The sequence below is a fragment of the Oncorhynchus masou genome, chromosome 15, assembly GCF_036934945.1.
Source record: "Oncorhynchus masou masou isolate Uvic2021 chromosome 15, UVic_Omas_1.1, whole genome shotgun sequence".
Classification (NCBI taxonomy): Eukaryota; Metazoa; Chordata; class Actinopteri; order Salmoniformes; family Salmonidae; genus Oncorhynchus; species Oncorhynchus masou.
Genome location: NC_088226.1, coordinates 36,121,355 through 36,138,732, shown reverse-complemented (window position 1 = coordinate 36,138,732; position 17,378 = coordinate 36,121,355). Strand labels below are relative to the sequence as shown.

Here is a 17,378-nt window from a genome sequence, read left to right as displayed (position 1 = left end):
TCCTCCAAACATAACGATGGTCATTATGGCCAAACAGTTCTATTTTTGTTTCATCAGACCAGAGGACATTTCTCCAAAAAGTACAATCTTTGTCCCCATGTGCAGTTACAAACCGTAGTCTGGCTTTTTTATGGTGGTTTTGGAGCAAGCTTCGTCCTTGCTGAGCGGCCTTTCAGGTTATGTCGATATAGGACTCATTTTACTGTAGATATAGATACTTTTGTACCTGTTTCTTCCAGGATCTTCACAAGGTCCATTGCTGTTGTTCTGGGATTGATTTGCACTTTTCGCACTGAAGTACGTTCATCTCTGGAACAGAAAGCATCTCCTTCCTGAGCGGTATGACGGCTGCGTGGTCCCATGGTGTTTATACTTGCGTACTGTTGTTTGTACAGATGAACGTGGAACCTTCAGGCGTTTGGAAATTGCTCCCAAGGATGAACCAGACTTGTGGAGGTCTACATTTTTTGGGGGCTGATTTCTTTTGATTTTCCCATGATGTCAAGCAAAGAGGCACTGAGTTTGAAGGTAGGCCTTGAAATACATCCACAGGTACACCTCCAATTGACTCAAATGATGTCAATTAGCCCATCAGAAGCTTCTAAAGCAACAACATCATTTTCTAGAATTTTCCTAACTGTTTAAAGGCATGTCAACTTAGTGTATGCAAACTTTTCACCCACTGGAATTGTGAGACAGTGAATTATAAGTGAAAGAATCTGTCTTTAAACAATTGTTGGAAAAATGAATTGTGTCATGCACAAAGTAGATGTCCTAACCGACTTAGTAACACTATAGTTTGTTAACAAGACATTTGTGGAGTGGTTGAAAAACGAGTTTTAATGTCTCGTTTTTTTTGAATGACCTGAGTGTATGTAAACTTCCGACTTCAACTGTAGATACAGTAGACAGGGAATAGGTAAGGGGGCCAGGGGATGTTGAGGGGGAATGCAGAAGTAAAAGGAAGTGTGAGACATTAAAAATACACTTACAACAACACATGGAATGTACACTAATATCAGACATGGGAACTTGTCAGATTTTGTATAATTATATAAGATGAAATGTAACACTCATCACATGGACATGGCCAAATATGCACAGCTTACCCCAGGGCAATACCCACACAACATATTGAGGCAATACGCACGCCCAAAATATGACATCTGTCTTCAATGGAGCTACTTCAAACTAGGCAAAGCTGAACCTGTCCATTAACAGTGACTGGGATGGAATCGGGAAAGGCAGTGCACGTCAAGGATTTCAATGGCTTTGATGGATGGAAAGGCATGGATACCCTGGTTCCTTTCCTGAGGTTTTGGTGCAGTTTTAGGAAGTTATTTGACTTTTCAACATGTATAATTATTTCACAACAGCTTTTCTTTTATTAGACTATCACAGGGTAAGCACTGCCTACCCTGTCTGCCCGTCACGGAGTCTCGCTGAGGTCTTTAAGTGAGAACTCATCTGAAACATATTATAAGGTTGCTCTGATAGGAGTGCTGAGTGGTACAGAACTGGAGCCACGCAAGCAAAGACATCACACAGAGACAGACACCCTAGAACCATAGAACTAAGGCAGCTAACAAGGAAGTAAAGGCATGAGTATACAGAATTCAAAACATCACAAAGGGAGATCCTAACTTAATTAAATTGAAAACACTCCTTCCTAAATTGATTTGTTACACTAATCTCATTTCATGATATGCAGAATAGATCTGATAACATTCACAATGCCTATGCAATACACAAACCTTATCTGGTATCCATTATCTAACAAATACAGTGCATTATATGACTAATGGCGACAGGGTAGAATGGGATGGGATGGGAGAGGGTGATGGGGTGAGACAATTACTATTCATTTCTTTTACATGTTTGATTCTTATATACAACAGATAGGTGGAGTGAAATGTGTGGTTTTCCCATGATGAAAAAGGGGATAGCCTAATTAAGAACAGCCCCTTGAGACGCCTCCATCCTCATCTAAATCTAGCAGAGCAGCTGTGCACAGCAGCCAGTTGCAAACACACACACACACATCAATGCATAGACGTGCACTCACACGGACACACGCAGACATGTACATACACACGTGAACTTTCTCTCTCTCACCCTCTCTCAGTTGTCCTGGCAACCCCTCCCTTGGAGTGTTGAGATATTATTAGCTTGGTTCTGTGTGAGAGTGGGTTGTTTATAACCGAATACAAATGGCTTCGAGGGAATATCACTTTCCTTCCTTTGTATTAAGCTTTTCACACATTTTTCATGGTGATTTTTTTTTACCAATAAACCAGTCAGCACATGACATGCAATTTTCACCCACCCAAATTACTGTAATATCTTCACACCACTCAACACCGAGTAAAAGAACAGAGACAGTTGGACTCATTAAGACAGCAGAGTACTGAAAGAGGGCAAATCAGTCATTTAAACCATCAGGATTATCAGAAAAACAGTCCAGTTATCTTGGAATGGGAGATACACGCATAATAGTTTAGGATTACACCAATGACAACATCTGCTTTCCAAATGAAAAATACTGTATAATCCACAAAATAACAATATTTAAACTCAGCCATATTGACACATTTTTTTAACACATCCACCAACATAAGAACCTGATGCACAGATTCATTGCATTGCGATTCACTGATTATACATATTGCATTGACTGGTTAAGTACTTTAGGTAGTTTTAGGACATCCACAATAGCAATCATGTGCAAACAGTAGGAACATTCAAGATGCTCTTTGCATGCTATGGTATGTATGAGAAGGATTCAGGGATCTATAATTCATAGATAGGGTGTTTTACAATCATTTTGACATGGGATTGATCAGTAAGGGCAAACTTTGGTCATTAACTAGGTTCTATAGATGTGTATGTGTAACAAATATATTTTATTTTGGAAAATTTTCTGTGGTACTGTATGTTACAATGCCCACAGGAAGAGAGGGTAAACAAAATATCAACTTTATCCCAAATATAATACTGTCAATGTTCTAGAAAGTTAGTGCAGTCACATTTAGAGTGAATAGAACATAATGTAATGGTGTTGTACTCTCCTACTCATCCACACCTGATGTCTTGTACAATCGCAATGGTAGAAGTTTGTATAATAACTGCAATCAACCACAGCACCAGTCCAAGACCCCTTTCTCTTAACCCTTGACCTGTTTGGTCATCACATGGGAGCAGGCTAAGCGTCTTTTGTGGCGTAATACATCCACCTCACAGAAATGTAACATCATCCTGCGACTGCACCCATCGCCAATGGGCGTCATACTCCAGGTGCATTGTGCCGTTCATCTTGCAGCCATCCAGGTCTATCTTGCCGTTCTTATAGGGTTTGAGTTTGGGGCTCTGGTTTTTCCCCAGCTTCTCAGCCAGGCAGGCCCGGGCCGAGTCAGCAAGTCCTCCTGCTTGCCTGACTGCCTTCTCCAGGACGCCATTGCTCTTACTGGGCTGCTGCATTTGGTTGGAGTCCTTGGTGATGGTGGTTCCTTTCACTACCTTTTTGGCCTTAGTCCAAATGGGAGGCTCCTCTTTGGGGATCTCTGGCTTGACTTGGGGAGCCCCAGGCCCAACAACTACCTTGCTGCCTGTGCCCGGTCCCAACTCAGCTCCTGCCCCAGCCAAAAGCTCTGCCCCAGACACTGCCCCTACTCCAGCACCTCTCCCCGCCCCAGCACCTGTCCCTCCGCCAGTCCGAGTGGGCATCTCAGTCCCCAGTGGAGTAGAACACAGTGCATACTCAGAACTAGAGGGGCAGTACTCATCCATGTCGTCCGCCAGGGTGTCCAGGTAGCTACCTATAGAGATGTTATCCAGCTTGTCGTTGAGGGGGTCCTGCAGGCTGCTCCAGCTGTCTCTCCAGGAGGTGTCTCCTCCAGGGCCCTCTCCCAGGCTGTACTGGCTGCTGGTCAAGCTGCTGCAGCGGCTGGCCAGGGTGCCGCGCTCCTCCATGAGCCACTTGCATGCCTCGATCCCCTCGTGCACCGCCAGCAGCTGCTGCAGGATCTTCACATCCACCGAGCGCAGGTGGGCCTATGGAGAAGAAGATGAATTTGTACTTTATTGATCCAGCAGAGAGGAGAGAGGGTGGGAGAAAAGAGGAGAGGGTGGGAGAAAAGAGGAGAGAGGGTGGGAGGAAATCAATGGACCCAGGAGAGAGGAGCACCCTTAAAAAGAAAAGGTTCCTGGAGGATCCTTTACGGGTTCTTCAAATTGAAACTAGGGGGGGGGGCATATAATTTATTTGAAGAACCCCCATTAACAGTTCTAGAAACAACTTTTTGGGGGTTCCTTTTTTAACCACCCTCTCCCTCCCCCGTTATTATTATTATTAATAATAATAATAATCATAACAATCAGCACAACAATAAGAAAAATAACACAATGTTTTACTTGTCAGTGTTTATTAGGATTTTAGTGGCAAAGCAGAATCTAAAAATCTAAAAATGAGGTACACTGCCAGCCCCAAGTCCAATGGTATATCCTCTGGCGTGTTGATGTAGATGTCCTCTGTAGACTATCCATAGCCAGAATGATTTTGCAGTGCATGGTGATCGAACAGGTTTCATTTTATATTCATCAAAGGTGTAGGCAGGGTGAAGTCTGTGAATACAAAAAAATATATATACAATTACACAGATGATTAACAAAATGTGCACATGACAGTAGTAATATCTTGGTTTTTGTAGTTAAAAATGATGCGAATGAAAAAAACGTCACTTTTGACAACGGTTTTCATACACATACCTTGTCCATAATGTGAAGGCCTCTGGGATCTTCATTGAAAAGATAACAGAAGAGGAAGATGGCTGCTGTGACTGAGTCCTATAAGGTTTTAGAGAAACCATTCATTCAAATGAATTGTAGATGATACATGTGGATAACATTATCAGACAAACCAATACCAATTGTTCATACCTTTGTGTGCCTCCTCGTCAGTATACCTGCAAACAGACACACACAAATAAGTGAGCAATTCAGTCATCTGCGCTATAGCCTTCAACATATTCTTACCTCTTTGTTGAGTCATATCCATTGAATTGTGTTCATTTTCTGGTTTAGAAATATTTTTTTTAAAGAGAGAAAGTCTCAAATAACACAACCATCTGCACAAATATAAAAAGATAGATGGTATCATCATAAAACAATATAAATTTAGATCGTAAAGGGAGGAACCTTACCTGAAATTGAGGAGATCTTAAAATGTTTCTGTTAAGTGCCTGCACCTGCTGTCCTTCAGCTGGGCAGTTAGGTTCCAGCAAGAATCCCCACCTCCAATGGGGTTCTTGGAAGGACTTTTTGGGGGCATTCTTCAGTGCCAAAAACAAAGGTTTTACAAGGAAGTTTGAGGATTTTAGAAGAACCGTTGTTGAACCCCTATTTTTTTGAGTGAGGGAGGTGTGAGAGAGTTAGGGGAGAGATAGAAGAGGTAGGTATGGGTTAGGATGGAGGGGTAAGAGGAAGACAAGGAGAGGGAAGAGAGAGGTGAGAGAATAACGGAGGGAGAAGAGGATGAAGAGAGTAGATATGAAAGTGTCCAGATATATACAATGCCTTCAGAATGTATTCACACCCTTTTGACTTTTCCCAACTTTTGTTGTGTTATAGCCTGAATTTAAAAGGTATTATAGCCTGAATTTAAAAAAGTATTATATTGAGATTTTGTGTCACTAGCCTACACAAAAAAAAAAATTGTTTTTTCAACATTTTTACAAATTAATAAGACATGAAAAATTGAAATGTCTTGAAAATAAATATTAAGCCACTTTGTTATGGCAAGCCTAAATAAGTTCTGTAGTAGCAATGTGCTTTAACAAGTCACATAATACGTTACATGAACTCTGTGTGCAATAGTGTCTAACATGATTTTTTAATGACTACCGCATCTCTTTACCCCACACATACAATTATCGGTAAATTCCTTCAGTCAAGCAGGGAATTCCAAACACAGATTCAACCTCAAATACCAGGGAGGTTTTCCAATGCCTCACAAAGAAGGGCACCTATTGGTCAAAAAAAAAATCAGACATTGAATATCCCTTTGAGCATGGTTAATAATTACACTTTGGATGGTCTATCAATACACCCAGCCACAAAGATACAGGTGTCGTTCCTCCTTAACTCTGTTGAGTGGAATGTAACCGCTCAGGGATTTCACCATGAGGCCAAAACAGAGTGAAAAGAAGGAAGCCTGTACAGAATACAAATATTCCAAAACATGCATTCTGTTTACAATAAGGCACAAAAGAAAAACAGCAAAGAATTTGGCAAAGGAATTAACTTTGTGTCATGAATACAAAGAGTTATGTTTGGGGCAAATGCAACACATCACTGAGTACCACTGTTCATTTTTACAAGCATGGCAATGGCTGCATCATGTTATGGGTATGCTTGTCATCAGCAATGACTAGGGAGTTTAGGATTTTAAAAAAATGGAATAGAGCAAAGCACAGGCAAAATCCTAGTGAAAACCTGGTTCAGTCTGGTTTCTAATAGACACTGGGAGGCAAATTCACCTTTCAGCAGAACAATAACCTAAAGCAAAAGGCCATGTATCCACTTGAGTTGCTTACCATGAAGACATTGAATGTTCCTGAGTGGCCTAGTTACAGATTTGACTTAATCGGCTTGAAAATCTATGGAAAGACGTGAAAAAGGCTGAAGGGAGGAGCTATATGAGGATGGGCCCATTGTAAGGCCTGGAATGGAATCAATGGAAAGGAGTCAAAGATGCTCCTCCCACCAGCCTCATCTGATCTGCCCTCCTGGCTTCATCTGTTCCTCCTCCCCTCTTCTCTCAATTTTGAAAACACTTCTGTTTGACACCGTTCGATTCATTCCATTCCAGACTTTATAATGAGCCCTTCCTCCTATAGCTCACCAGCCTCCTCTGGGGGAGATATACTTTTTTCTTAATAAACATAATGTGAAAGAGAGAAAAAGGTATAAGGTGAAGGGTGGACGATGAATGTTGTAGCAGGGTGATGGGAACAAGAAGATAAAATATAATTAGGGGTAAGTTTCATTCCTCACAGACAAAAGAAGTTGCCAACAGCAGTAAATTATATATCATTTTTAATGGGTTTATTTTACGAGTCCACTTATGGAAATAAGGAGGCACCACTGCTTTTTTAATGCGTGTAGGAGGGATGTTGAATAAGCTAAAGGGAGAGAGAAGGGAAAAAGCAGTGCAAGATGGGAAATCCAACAGAACACAATAGCAGAGATGTGCTCCAGTCCAGTCAGGAGCTAGGGCCTCTCTCTCTCTCTCTCTATAAGTTACATGTATAAGAGTTGTTCTGCTGATGGCAAAGTCACACTGACTTTGCTGTGGTAATGAGTGCCTCCCTGTCTCTGCAGACCCTCCAACGTATACTGTGCTTTCTGGACTGGCCCCAGGGATAGCAGAACCAACTGCCAACTGAATACATCACACTCTTAGAATGCAACTGTGAGTCTCATAGCCTAAAGTCTACAGTTCCAGGACAGTGGATTAAGCGCGCACACATAAAGCACACAAGATCTCGGATCTTTTGCAGTCTTTGTGTACCCCCCACCATGACCCTGCAGGTCAAGTCAATGAAAAAGCCTATTGATGGATTTCTAGAGCCTTAAAACATGGTCACTACATAGTATTAACGGCTGTACCTTCAAGTCTCTGCATGCCTTAGACAGAGCAATACATCAATCATGTGGATATAGATCCGCCATTCATCTCGGTCAGCCTGCATCATCATAACTACAACCACAAAACACTCATTTGGAAACAAGAGAAATGTGATCATGAGAGTAATATGGGAAGCACAGACGTAATAGAGGACAATGTTGTTTATCAAATCAAATCCAATTTCTTTGGTCACCTACACAGGGATGTTATTGCGAGTGTAGTGAAATGCTTATGCTTCTAGATCTGACAGTGCAGCATTATCTAATAGATAATATCTAACAATTCCACAACAAAACCCAATATCTAACAAATTCCACAACAAAACCTAATACACACAATCAAGTAAAGGAATGGGATGAGAATATTAGTATAAAATATATGGATGAGCAGTGACAGAACGGCTAAGATGCGATAGTGAAGGACACAGTATACAGTATATACATATGGGATGAGTAATGTGAGATATGTATACATTCTTAAAGTGGCATTATTAAAGTGACTAGTGTTCCATTTATTAAAGTGGCCAATGATATCAAGTCTGTAGGTATGCAGCCACCTCTCTGTACTAGTGGTGGTTGTTTAATAATCTGATGGCCGAGAGCTGATTTTCAGTCTCTCGGTCCCAGCTTTGTTGCACCTGTTCTGACCTTGCCTTCTGGATGAACAGACAGTGGCTCGGGTGGTTATTGTCCTTGATGATCTTTTTTTGCCTTCCTGTGACATCGGGTGTTACAGGATTCCTGGAGGGCAGGTAGTTTGCCCCTGGTGATGCGTTGTGCAGACCGCACCACCCTCTGGAGAGTCCTGCGGTTGTGGGCGGTGCAGTTGCCGTACCAGGCGGTGATACAGCCCGACAAGATGCTCTCAATTGTGCACCTGTAAAAGTTAGTGAGGGTTTTCAGTGACAAGCTACATTTTTTCAGCCTCCTGAGGTTGACGAGGCACTATTGCGCTTTCTTCACCACACTGTCTGTGTGAGTGGACCATTTCAGTTTGTCTGTGATTGTACACCGAGGAACTTAAAACTTTCCACCTTCTCCATTGCTGTCCCATCGATGTGGATAGGGGCCGTCTCCCTTTGCTGTTTCCTGAAGTCCACGATCATCTCTTTTGTTTTTCTGACATTGAGTGAGAGGTTGTTTTCCCGACACCACATTCTGAGGGCCCTCACCTCTTACCTGTCTCGTTGTTGTTGGCAATCAAGCCTACCACTGTAGTGTCGTCTGCAAACTTGATGATTGAGTTGGAGGCGTGCATGGCCACGCAGTTGTGGGTGAACAGGGAGTACACGAGAGGGCTGAGAACGCATCCTTGTGGTGCCCCAGTGTTGAGGATCAGCAAAGTGGGGATGTTGTTTCCTACCTTCACCACCTGGGGGCGGCCTGTCAGGAAGTCCAGGACCCAGTTGCACAAGGCGGGGTCGAGACCCAGGGCCTTAAGCTTAATGAGGAGTTTGGAGGGTACTATGGTGTTGAATGCTGAGCTGTTGTCAATTGGGGCGGTAGGGTAACTTAGTGGTTAGAGCGTTGGACTAGTAACCAGAAGGTTGCGAGTTCAAACCCCCGAGCTGACAAGGTACAAATCTGTCGTTCTGCCCCTGAACAGGCAGTTAACCCACTGTTCCCAGGGCGTCATTGAAAATAAGACATTTTTCTTAACTGACTTGCCTGGTTAAATAAAGGTAAAATTAAAAAATAAAAATTAAAAATAACAGAATTCTTACATAGGTATTCCTCTTGTCCAGATGGGATAGGGCAGGCAGTGTGATGGCGATTGCATCGTCTGTGGATCTATTGGGGCGGTAAGCAAATTGAAGTAGGTCTAGGGTGACAGGTAGGGTGGAGGTGATATGATCCTTGAATAGTCTCTCAAAGGACTTCATGATGACAGAAGTGAGTGCTACGGGATGATAGTCATATAGTTCAGTTACCTTAGCTTTCTTGGGAACAGGAACAATGGTGTCCATCTTGAAGCATGTGGGGACAGCAGACTGGGATAGGGAGAGATTGAATACGTTTGTAAACTCACCAGCCAGCTGGTCTGTGCATGCTCTGAGGACACAGCTAGGGATACCTAGCGAAGGTTAACACGTTTAAATGTTTTACTCATGTCGGCCCCGGAGAAGGAGAGCCCACTGTCTTTGGTAGCGGGCCGTGTCGGTGGCACTCTATTACCCTCAAAGCGCGCAAAGAAGTTGTTTAATTTGTCTGGGAGCAAGACATCGATGTCCGCGACGGGGCTGGTTTTCCTTTTGCAATCCGTGATTGTCTGTAGACCCTGCTGTAACGGCAGATTTCCCCTTCGTCTGAAGAGGAGTAAGGATTGGACCAAGATGCAGCGTGGTAAGTGTTCATGACGATTTATTAAAAACTAACTGAACACTGAAATACAAAACAATAAACAATGTGATGAAAATGAAAACCGAAACAGTACCGTGTGGCGACAAACACTCACACGGAAACAAACATCCACCAACCAACAGTGAAACCTAGGCTACCTAAATATGATTCTCAATCAGAGACAAATAACGACACCTGCCTCTGATTGAGAACCATACTAGGCTGAACACAAAAACCAACATAGAAAAACAAACAGACTGCCCACCCCAACTCACGCCCTGACCATACTAAATAAAGACAAAACAAAGGAAATAAAAGGTCAGAACGTGACACCTGCCACATACGTCTCTGCCGATAATATAAAACACAATGGATATTGTTTCATCAATCAACCTTCCACTGAGTGACTGACTGAGTGCCCTTTCAGTGAACTATTCTCCATCCAGGGAAACAAAGGGATTGGAAGTGGGATAACATTGCCTTAGACTCAACTTCTTAGGCCCTATACTTTCCAATAGAAAATGTATGCACTCCTGCCAGCTCAGGTTCACTTTTTTGTAAGTGTAGACAGCAGGGCTGGGTTTTTTTCAGGTTTGAGGTTGTTGAGGTTTGGGGTTTTAGCTGGCAGTTTCTCTTGAAGCTGAGTGATAAACTGCTGAGCATAGCTGTAAATATTATTCCCATGGCTCGGCACAGGACCTGGTGCCACTGGAAGACCAAGAAGATCATCAAAGACCCCAGCCATCTGAGCCACGGCCTGTGTGCCCCCCCCCCCACTTTAGTCACCCCGCTACCATCTAGAAGGCGGAGACTGTACAGGTGCATCAAAGCTGGGACCGAGAGGCTGATGAATAGCTTCTGTCTCCAGGCCTCCTTCGAGGCCACTGCTCTATGAACATAGAGTCATAGAACACTGGTCACTTTAATAATGATTACATACTGTTTCCCCCACTTTATTTCTATATAGATTATTTTAGTCTTGACTCATCCTATATAACTACCGCTATACACACCTTTTCTATTCACATACATACAGTGTATATTATTTATATTCGTTCCGACATTTCTTCATTTCTTTCTTTTTACCTTTTTGGATTATGTGTGTATTGTTTTCTATTGCTAGGTTTTAGTGCACTGTTGAAGCTGGAAACACAAGCATTTCACTGCACCTACAATAACATCTACAAATCTGAAATAAACTTTTGATTTGATTTGCGGTGGCAGACACACCATGTCGCTGAAGAGGCTCAGGTCTGGCTGAGTGTCCATCTGTATGCTCTCTCAATGCATGCCTGTGTGCCAGTATCAATGCCAACCTTCCTATAGGGCTGTCTTACGGACAGTCTGCAGTAGGATGGGGAGAAGGGAGTTTATTGCCTTTTGGAGTTTAGCCCTCAGCGGCCTTGAGGATTGTAGAGGTGTTTTCACAGCCAAAAAGACTCCAGTTTTCCAAAGGAGGCGCTGGGACTGACAGCTCCCGGCTAATCCACAGGATTCTGGAAATTCTTTCACCGGCGCTCAGCTGAACTCACACCAAATAAACAGCACTCTGTGTGTGTGTGTGTGTGTGTGTGTGTGTGTACGCGCAAAGCACTTTTAGCACTCTAGTATCCTCAGCCTTCATCCCAAAATGACAAGCTAGCGCTCGATGCTTCTTGAGATGTAACTGTATCGACAGGGCCAGGGATAGGACCTCTTACTCTAGGGGAAAATCAGATTTCCAGGCTTGATGTGCCATTTCAACAAGCAGGAATCTAGACGCGCATGCCCCTCACACACAAACACACACAGTGTTATGATTTAGCTTGAATGCACACACAGCTGACCCTACAGACCAATGAGCCATAGACACGCTCCAATGCTGAGACCAGTCTGGCAATGTCACACTGCAAATAGGCGCCGTGGCGCACTGCTGTAGCCCTGCAGGGGAATAAAACAACAAACTCAATCTCTCAGGCTTTATTGGCATGGGAAAAATATGTTTACATTGCCAAAGCAAGTGAAATGTCAATAAACAAAAACGGAAATAAACAAATCAGAAATTAGCAGTAAACATTGAACTAAAACAGGTTTTAAAAGAATATAGACATTGCAAATGTTATATTATTGGCTATGTACAGTGTAATAATGTTCCAATAGCTTAAGTATGATAGAGAAAATAAATAAACAGATAAATATAGGTTGTATTTACAACAGCTTTTGTGCTCAACTGGTTGCCCTTTTGTTGCTGCAAAAGGTCACAAATCTTGCCGCTGTGGTGGCACACTGTGGTATTTCACCCAATAGATATGGGAGTTTCTCAAGATTTGATTTGTTTTCAAATTCTTTGTGGGTCTGTGTAATCTGATGGAAATATGTGTCTAATATTGTTCTACATTGGGCAGGAGGTTAGGAAGTGCAGCTCAGTTTCCTCCTCATTTTGTGGCCAGTGTGCACATAGCCTGTCTTCTCTTAAGAAACAGGAGTACCAATGGCGGCCTCTCTCAAATAACATTCCACTTTGTGCTGTTTTTTTGTTGTTGATTCTTTCCAATGTTACAAGTGATTCTCTTTTTCTTTTGTTTGGTCTAATTGTATTGCTGTCGTGGGGCTCTGTGGGGTCTGATTGTTTTTGTGAACAGAGTCCCAATACCAGCTGACTGAAGGGATTTTGATAATTAATGGGAAGCATCCTAATTCTGCTCTGCATGTATTATATGGTGTTTTACGTTGTATACGGAGGATATTTTTGCAGAATTCTGCATGCAGTCTCAATTTGGCGTTTGTCCCATTTTGTGAGTTCGTGGTTGGTGAGTGGACCCCAGAAATCACAACCATAGAGGGCAATGGGTTCTATAACCTACTCAAGTATTTTTAGCCAGATACAATTTGACGCTCCAATTAGTATGTTCCTTTTGATGACATAGGCCCTTCTTGCCTTCTCTTGTAGTGGCAGGTAGCCTAGTGGTTAGAGCTTTGGGCCAGTAACCGAAAGGTCGCAAGATCAAATACCCGAGCTGACAAGGTAAAAATCTGTCATCTACCCCTGAAGAAGGCAGTGAACACCCTGTTCCTAGGCCGTCATTTATAATAAGAATTTGTTCTTAACGGACTTGCCTAGTAAAATAAAACTGTACAGCTTTGTGGAAGTTACCTGTGGTGCTGATGTTTAGGCCGAGGTAGGTACAGCTTATTGTGTGCTCTACGCAACAGTGAGTATGGTTAAATGCACACAACCATGTGATTATTGTGGATAATCAGATGAATATAATAGTTTGATTGAAACGTTTACATGCTTTGCAAGAAGAATGACTTGCCTAATAATCCTGTTTACATGGACACATCTGAAATAAGGCACTCTGATAAATGCAGAGAATGGCCAATCAAAATAAGCGTTCTACCACAGCGACCATGTTATTTTTGGGAAGCATATTTGATTCTGAGTTCAGACATACAAAGTTTGTACGTGAAAACCACTTCTTAGATGCATACATTTAGATATTCTGAACTCACTTCACTCAAGCTAAAGAGGAAGCTTGCTCGGTTGGTGCTAGCAAGTTCAGGTGTTTACATGTCCTAATAATTAGAAAGATTGCTCAGATAATTAGGTGTTTTAATTGGCCTATGCTTACTTTGATTTTGACCTTACGCCAAATTAGATAAGCAGAGTAAGGTGTTTACATGACTATTGCATCATCTGCCTGCTGCCATAATCAGTTTAATATCAAATTATTACTGTGCAAGTAAACATAATTATGGTCAATGTGGAATTTGTAATTACGGGTCCTGGCATATATACGTTGAAGAGGGTGGGCTCTTTCACTCTCTGTCACCAATTTGTTTATATATACACTGCTCAAAAAAATAAAGGGAACACTTAAACAACACAATGAAACTCCAAGTCAATCACACTTCTGTGAAATCAAACTGTCCACTTAGGAAGCAACACTGATTGACAATAAATTTCACATGTTGTCGTGCAAATGGAATAGACAACAGGTGGAAATTCTAGGCAATTAGCAAGACACCCCCAATAAAGGAGTGGTTCTGCAGGTGGTGACCACAGACCACTTCTCAGTTCCTATGCTTCCTGGCTGATGTTTTGGTCACTTTTGAATGCTGGCAGTGCTTTCACTCTAGTGGTATCATGAGACAGAGTCTACAACCCACACAAGTGTCTCAGGTAGTGCAGCTCATCCAGGATGGTACATCAATGCGAGCTGTGGCAAGAAGGTTTGCTGTGTCTGTCAGCGTAGTGTCCAGAGCATGGAGGCCATAGGAGGGCAACAACCCAGCAGCAGGACCGCTACCTCCGCCTTTGTGCAAGGAGGAGCAAGAGGAGCACTGCCAGAGCCCTGCAAAATGACCTCCAGCAGGCCACAAATGTGCATGTGTCTGCTCAAACGGTCAGAAACAGACTCCATGAGGATGGTATGAGGGCCCGACGTCCACAGGTGGGGGATGTGCTTACAGCCCAACACCGTGCAAGACGTTTGGCATTTGCCAGAGAACACCAAGATTGACAAATTCGCCACTGGTGCCCTGTGCTCTTCTCAGATGAAAGCAGGTTCACGTTGAGCACATGTGACAGACGTGACAGTCTGGAGACGCCGTGGAGAACGTTCTGCTGCCTGCAACATCCTCCAGCATGACCGATTTGGCAGTGGGTCAGTCATGGTGTGGGGTGGCATTTCTTTGGGGGGGCGCACAGCCCTCCATGTGCTCGCCAGAGGTAGCCTGACTGCCATTAGGTACCGAGATGAGATCCTCAGATCCCTTGTGAGACCATATGCTGGTGCGGTTGGCCCTGGGTTCCTCCTAATGCAAGACAATGCTAGACTTCATGTGGCTGGAGTGTCAGCAGTTCCTGCAAGAGGAAGGCATTGATGCTATGGACTGGCCCGCCCGTTCCCCAGACCTGAATACAATTGAGCACATCTGGGACATCATGTCTCGCTCCATCCGCCAACGCCACGTTGCACCACAGACTGTCCAGGAGTTGGCGGATGCTTTAGTCCAGGTCTGGGAGGAGATCGCTCAGGAGACCATCCGCCACCTCGTTGTAGGGAGGTCATACAGGCACGTGGAGGCCACACACACTACTGAGCCTCATTTTGACTTGTTTTAAGGACATTACATCAAAGTTGGATCAGCCTGTAGTGTGGTTTTCCACTTTAATTTTGAGTGTGACTCCAAATCCAGACCTCCATGTGTTGATAAATTTGATTTCCATTGATCATTTTTATGTGATTTTGTTGTCAGCACATTCAGCTATGTAAAGAAAAAAGTATTTAATAAGAATATTTCATTACATCTAGGATGTGTTATTTTAGTGTTCCCTTTATTTTTTTGAGCAGTGTATATATGTTGAAGAAGGTGGGGTTTGTTCACAAAATGGAACAAACACCAAATTGAGACTGCATGCAGAATTCTGCAAAAACATCCTCTCGCTCTCTCTTTCTCTATTATCCTGCAAACAGAGTGAAGTGGACATCCTTGAGCAGGGAGATACTATCTCTATCTAACTCCATCCATCTCTCTCCCTCTATTTCTTTCTAATAAGAGGCACGTTCAGATACAGCAGAAGGGTGACCTCTCAACCCAGCCCTCCCGCTGTTCCATCTGTTTGCATACTCCCTTCCGCTCTGTTTCTTTCCCTCCCTCTATCGATACCTCCCACTTTCTCTCTGAGATGGAAAAGTACATGTCAGTCTCCACAGACTTGCACCCCTCGATATACATTGACTCTCTCCCTTCTAAACACTCTGGCTTCCTGTGAGTCGGTCTGTCCTGCCACCACTCTCTCTCTCTCTCTCTCGCATTCTTTCGCTCCATCTCTGTGAAAACCAGTGGCTCTTAGAGACTGAACAGGCCTCTCGCCACAGCCAACCTTCTGGTCTGCACAATGTCACCCTATCTTTCCATCTCTCTCTCGCTCTCTCAGACAGACAAAGGGAAGAGAAAAACTACAGTATACCTACCTCGGCCTAAACATCCGCACCACAGGTAACATCCACAAAGCTGTGAACGATCTGAGAGACAAGGCAAGAAGGGCCTTCTACACCATCAAAAGGAACATCAAATTTGACATCCCAATTAGGATCTGGCTAAAAATATTTGAATCAGTTCTAGAACCCATTTCTCCCTGTGGTTGTGAGGTCTAGGGCCCACTCACCAACCATGAGTTCATAAAATGGAACAGACACCAAATTGAGACTTTGCATGCAGAATTCTGCAAAAACATCCTACGTGTACAACTTAAAACACAAAATAATGCATGCAGAGCAGAATTAGGAAGATTCCCACTAATGATCAAAATACAGAAAAGAGCAATTAGATTCTTTCAGCCACCTAAAAAGGAAGTGATTCTCAAATCTTCCATAACAAAGCCCTCACCAACAGAGATGAACCTGGAGAAGAGTCCCCTCAGCCAACTGGTACTGGGACTCTGTTCACAAACACAAACAGATCCCACAGAGCCCCGGCACAGCAACACAATTAGACCCAACCAAATGATGAGAAAACAAAAAGATAATTACTTGTCACATTGGATAGAATCAACAACAAAAAAAAGAGCAAACTGGAATGTCATTTGTCCCTAAACAGAGAATACTCAGTAGCAGAATACCTGACCACTGTGACTGACCCAAAATGAAGGAAAGCTTTGACTATATACGGACTCAGTGAGCATGGCCTTGTAATAGAGTGCGGCCGTCATCGGCAGACCTGGCTCTTAAGAGAAGACAGGCTATGTGCCCACTGCCCACAAAATGAAGTGGGAAACGACCTGCACTTCCTAACCTCCTGCCAAATGTACAACCACATTAGAGACACACATTTCCCTTAGAATACACAGATCCACAAAAAAATGTGAAAACAAATCCCGTCTTGATAAACTCCCATATCTATTAGGGATATGGCTGTTTAATCTGTTTTATCTGCCTGCAGACCGTCTCTCCCCTGTGACTTCCATCTGTGCAGCACAGCAGCAGTCAGTGAGAGGGAGAGGCAGGGAGTGAGTCATCCACTGGGCTACGACAACGCTTTGTAGCATTCACAGGACTTGTCATTTTAATAGGACACACACAGGTACAGTCGGCAGACAGTAGCCTATACGTGGACATAAACGTCGAAATAAGTATTTTTTATTTTATTACAGTTGAGCTCCAGACTGAAAATACAGTCGAAGCCAAACAGGCAGCTACGTAGCTGTCTGATATATAGACAAGAGGCTCGTCTATATGTCTTAGTCCCTATGACAGGGAGCTGGCTGCCCGTCATTGAGGACGGAGCGTCCGTTAACTTTAACTCAATAAAGCTGTTCAGAAAGACAGCTGAGATTCGGCAGCAGCTGTGGACCTTCTGGAGGGAAAGTA

The 17,378-nt window shown here is 43.2% G+C and overlaps 1 protein-coding gene across 1 annotated transcript in view; it reads right to left on the bottom strand.

The window, feature by feature from the left end:
• Positions 1-2,395: 2,395 nt before the first annotated feature.
• Positions 2,396-17,378, bottom strand: part of LOC135556190 (leucine rich adaptor protein 1-like) — a 21,783-nt gene continuing 6,800 nt past the window's right edge. The window contains exon 2 of the mRNA XM_064989184.1: positions 2,396-4,050. Within this exon, the coding sequence (XP_064845256.1) occupies positions 3,235-4,050 (816 nt within the window). The 3' untranslated portion in view covers positions 2,396-3,234. The remainder of the gene's footprint in view (positions 4,051-17,378) is intronic.